This window comes from Megascapheus bottae, chromosome 20 (assembly GCF_031878675.1).
Source record: "Megascapheus bottae isolate mThoBot1 chromosome 20, mThoBot2.hap1, whole genome shotgun sequence".
NCBI classification, from domain to species: domain Eukaryota; kingdom Metazoa; phylum Chordata; class Mammalia; order Rodentia; family Geomyidae; genus Megascapheus; species Megascapheus bottae.
In genome coordinates, this window is record NC_143528.1 from 36,553,050 (window position 1) to 36,555,805 (window position 2,756).

General features: G+C 66.8%; 1 protein-coding gene across 1 annotated transcript; it reads right to left on the reverse strand.

Annotated features, from left to right (window-relative positions):
• Positions 1-246: 246 nt before the first annotated feature.
• Positions 247-2,494, reverse strand: Nkx2-6 (NK2 homeobox 6). Its single transcript, XM_090353728.1, has 2 exons — positions 2,329-2,494; positions 247-860 (listed from the first exon to the last, which is right to left on the reverse strand). Exons 1-2 carry the CDS (start codon positions 2,492-2,494, stop codon positions 247-249), a joined length of 780 nt encoding a protein of 259 aa, XP_090209854.1.
• Between the last annotated feature and the right edge of the window lie 262 nt (positions 2,495-2,756).

A 2,756-nucleotide genomic window follows, 5' to 3' on the forward strand; every position in this document is an offset into this window, starting at 1 on the left:
GTCTTGGTGACCCGGTCCCCCAGTCATCCACGGGCGCCGGCACTGCGCCCCCCTTCCTCCCTCCTCCCGGTTCACACGACCAGTCCGCCTGCGTCTGCGCAACGCGCTGCGCCGCCTGGCAGGCCACCGGCGAAGCCCCGCGTGGCAACCCTGGCGGTGAACCGTCCCGGGGGCCCCGCAGCCCGGCGGCTCCCGCCCGGGGATGAGCGCCCGGGCCGCGCAGGGCGCGCGTCGGTCCGGGGAGCCTCACCAGGCCCGGCCGCCGGGCGCGGTGGCGGGCGGACAGCCGTGCGCGTAGGCGCTGGGGCCGCCGGGGCTGAGGCCGGCGAGGGGCAGGGCGGGGCCCGGGAACCCCGCCGCGTAGCCGGCCCCGTAGCAGTGGGCGCTCGCGTAGCCGCCGTAGCGGGAATAGGGCGCGGCGGCCGGGGCGTAGGGGCTGGGGAAGGCGGGCGCGCCGGGGCCCAGGCAGGGCTGGCCTTCGCGCACCAGCACGGGCACCGCCACGCGGCGCGGCGCCGGCGGGAGGCCGGCCAGGCCCAGCGTCGTGTCCTGGCGCTGCCGCTTGCATTTGTAGCGTCGGTTCTGGAACCAGATCTTGACCTGCGTGGACGTGAGCTGCAGCGCGCCGGCCAGGTGCTCGCGCTCGGGCGCCGACAGGTACCGCTGCTGCTTGAAGCGCCGCTCCAGAGCCAGCACCTGGGGCTGCGAGAACAGCACCCGCGGCTTCCGGCGCGGCGGCCCGGCCGGGGGCTGCTCCGGGCGGCCGCTGCGCGCGCCCTCGCCACGGCCGCCACCGGCGCCGCACTCCCGCGTTCGGCTTCCGCGGTCCAGGGGCGGCGACGCTGCGCCGAGGCCAGGCCCTGAAAGCACAGGAAGCATCGGCAGCGTGAATTCCACTCGTGCGTATTTGCACGGCGTCCACGGGACCCGCCACTGACCACGGGACCCGGCCCCGTGTGCTTTTCTTCCAGGCTGCTGCTTGGGCCCCGTTCGAACAGAGTTGTGGCAAATACATATATGCAAACATACTATGTGTTGTAGTATGTATCGTATGGCACGTGTCTATTATAGATCACTGCTTACATGCCAGCCAGATCCCTCCCCCCCCCCCCCAAAAGAATCTAGAACAAATAAAGCCCGTTCCTTCCCTGAATGGCTGTGGCCTGAAGAATCGTTTGCTGAGCCCATCCAGAGAGCTTGGGGGGCTGGTTTGGGGTTTGAGGTGCTCTTCCTGTCCCGAGGGCGCAGACAGGATTCAGGAACAAATCAAAACGAAAGAGTTTTTTTTCCTGACCCCTGAGCTCGGGGGAGTTAGAGACACAGGGTCTCTGGGAGGGACTGACTCTTCGTGCCGGTTCTAGGGATAAAACGACTTGGCACTTAAAGTTGGAAGAGAGAGAGAACTTCCACGGAAGGCACCTGAGCCTCTGGAAAGGAGGGCGGAGGGAAGAAGGGGGAAATGGTGATAAGGGTTGGTTATCGGTTCTGCACATCGAAATGAAACCGACTTTTGTAGCTGGGAGCAAGCGGAGGCCCTTGCTAAAAGCCAGCAAGTAACTAGAATGAGGAGGTGCCGGCCAGGACCGCGCACTGCCCTGGGGCTGCAGGCCTCGAGGCCGGGCACCTCCTTTGGGGAATGGAAGCCTCACCTGGGTTTGAGTCGCCCTGTGAAGGACTTGGATGGGGCTGTATGGGGACAGTGCTCCCCAGCTGGCATGTGAGCTCCCAAAAAGCTCAAACCCCAAGTTGACTGAGAGGCTCCCGCTCAGGTTGGTGTTCAGAGTCCACTGCATACCCAAACAGTGGTGATTGCCAAGTTCTTGAATCCGTGGATCGCCCACTTGCAGGTCCGTGGTGCACAGTGCCCGGTAGAGAGCCTCTTTAGTTTGTTAGTTTCCCCCTTATTTGAAGCACTGGGTGTGGCTGCCCTGCTCTGCAAGGCGCCCCACGCCGGCAATAAGAATGGGGAAGGGAGATACCTTTTCGCCCCTACGGATGTCTGCCCAAGACTGGGGGCAGACAACGCCTTTGCCACCCAGCGGGCCCAGCCGAGTCCTCTCCCAGGACGGCTGGGGACTAGCCTGCCCTTTGAAAGCCACCCGGCCCTAAATAACCTGGGTCCCCAAACCCCAGTGGGGAGCGGACCCCCAAAAAAGAGCTGGGCCAGGACCGGGCAAAGAGCCCGGGAGTTATTGTTTGAAGTAGCGCTAACAGAGGGTTTTCAACACACCCAGTCAGGTTATGGGGAAGGGGTGTGGGGGTGCAGGCCGGCCTGGGCAGTGGAGGTGGGGGGTGCGGTGAGAGCCTCCGGCGGGGTTTTCTACTCACGTGGCTCCTCCATCCCGTCCCGCTCGGTTCGGCTCCGCCGCGGAGCCCCGGGGACCCCCAGGACGCCGCTCGGGTCCCCAGGCGCTGCCCGCACGGCGGCTGCCGCGGTGAACCCCCACTCACCGGGCTCGAGGCCCCGGGAGTTTTCCAGGCCCCTGGGCGCCATCCATTGCAAGGAACCCCGGGGGTCCAGGCGTCGTGGTAGCCCCGGCTCAGGCGGGGCCGTCGGAACCGCAGGGAGCGGGCTGCGCGCTGGGCTCTCCGGTCGCCGAGTGCAGGCGGGGGAGGACGGACGCGGGCGGAGACCCCCAGACGTCAGGGCCCCCTCTGCAGGCTGGGGGACTGACCGCCGCCCCCCATTGGTTCAGGCGGCGATCACGTGCGAATCCGGTGCCCCTTCGTCCCCAAGGGCCAGCCTCCGAGCCCTC

What these genes read in the sequence shown, in the direction of transcription:
- Nkx2-6 (XM_090353728.1), bottom strand. Translation starts at nt 2,494, where the DNA reads ATGGCGCCCAGGGGCCTGGAAAACTCCCGGGGCCTCGAGCCCGGTGAG. An exon ending in GGACGGGATGGAGGAGCCAC is followed by an intron (nt 861 to 2,328) that starts GTGAGTAGAAAA and finishes CTGTGCTTTCAG; the next exon opens with GGCCTGGCCTCGGCGCAGCG.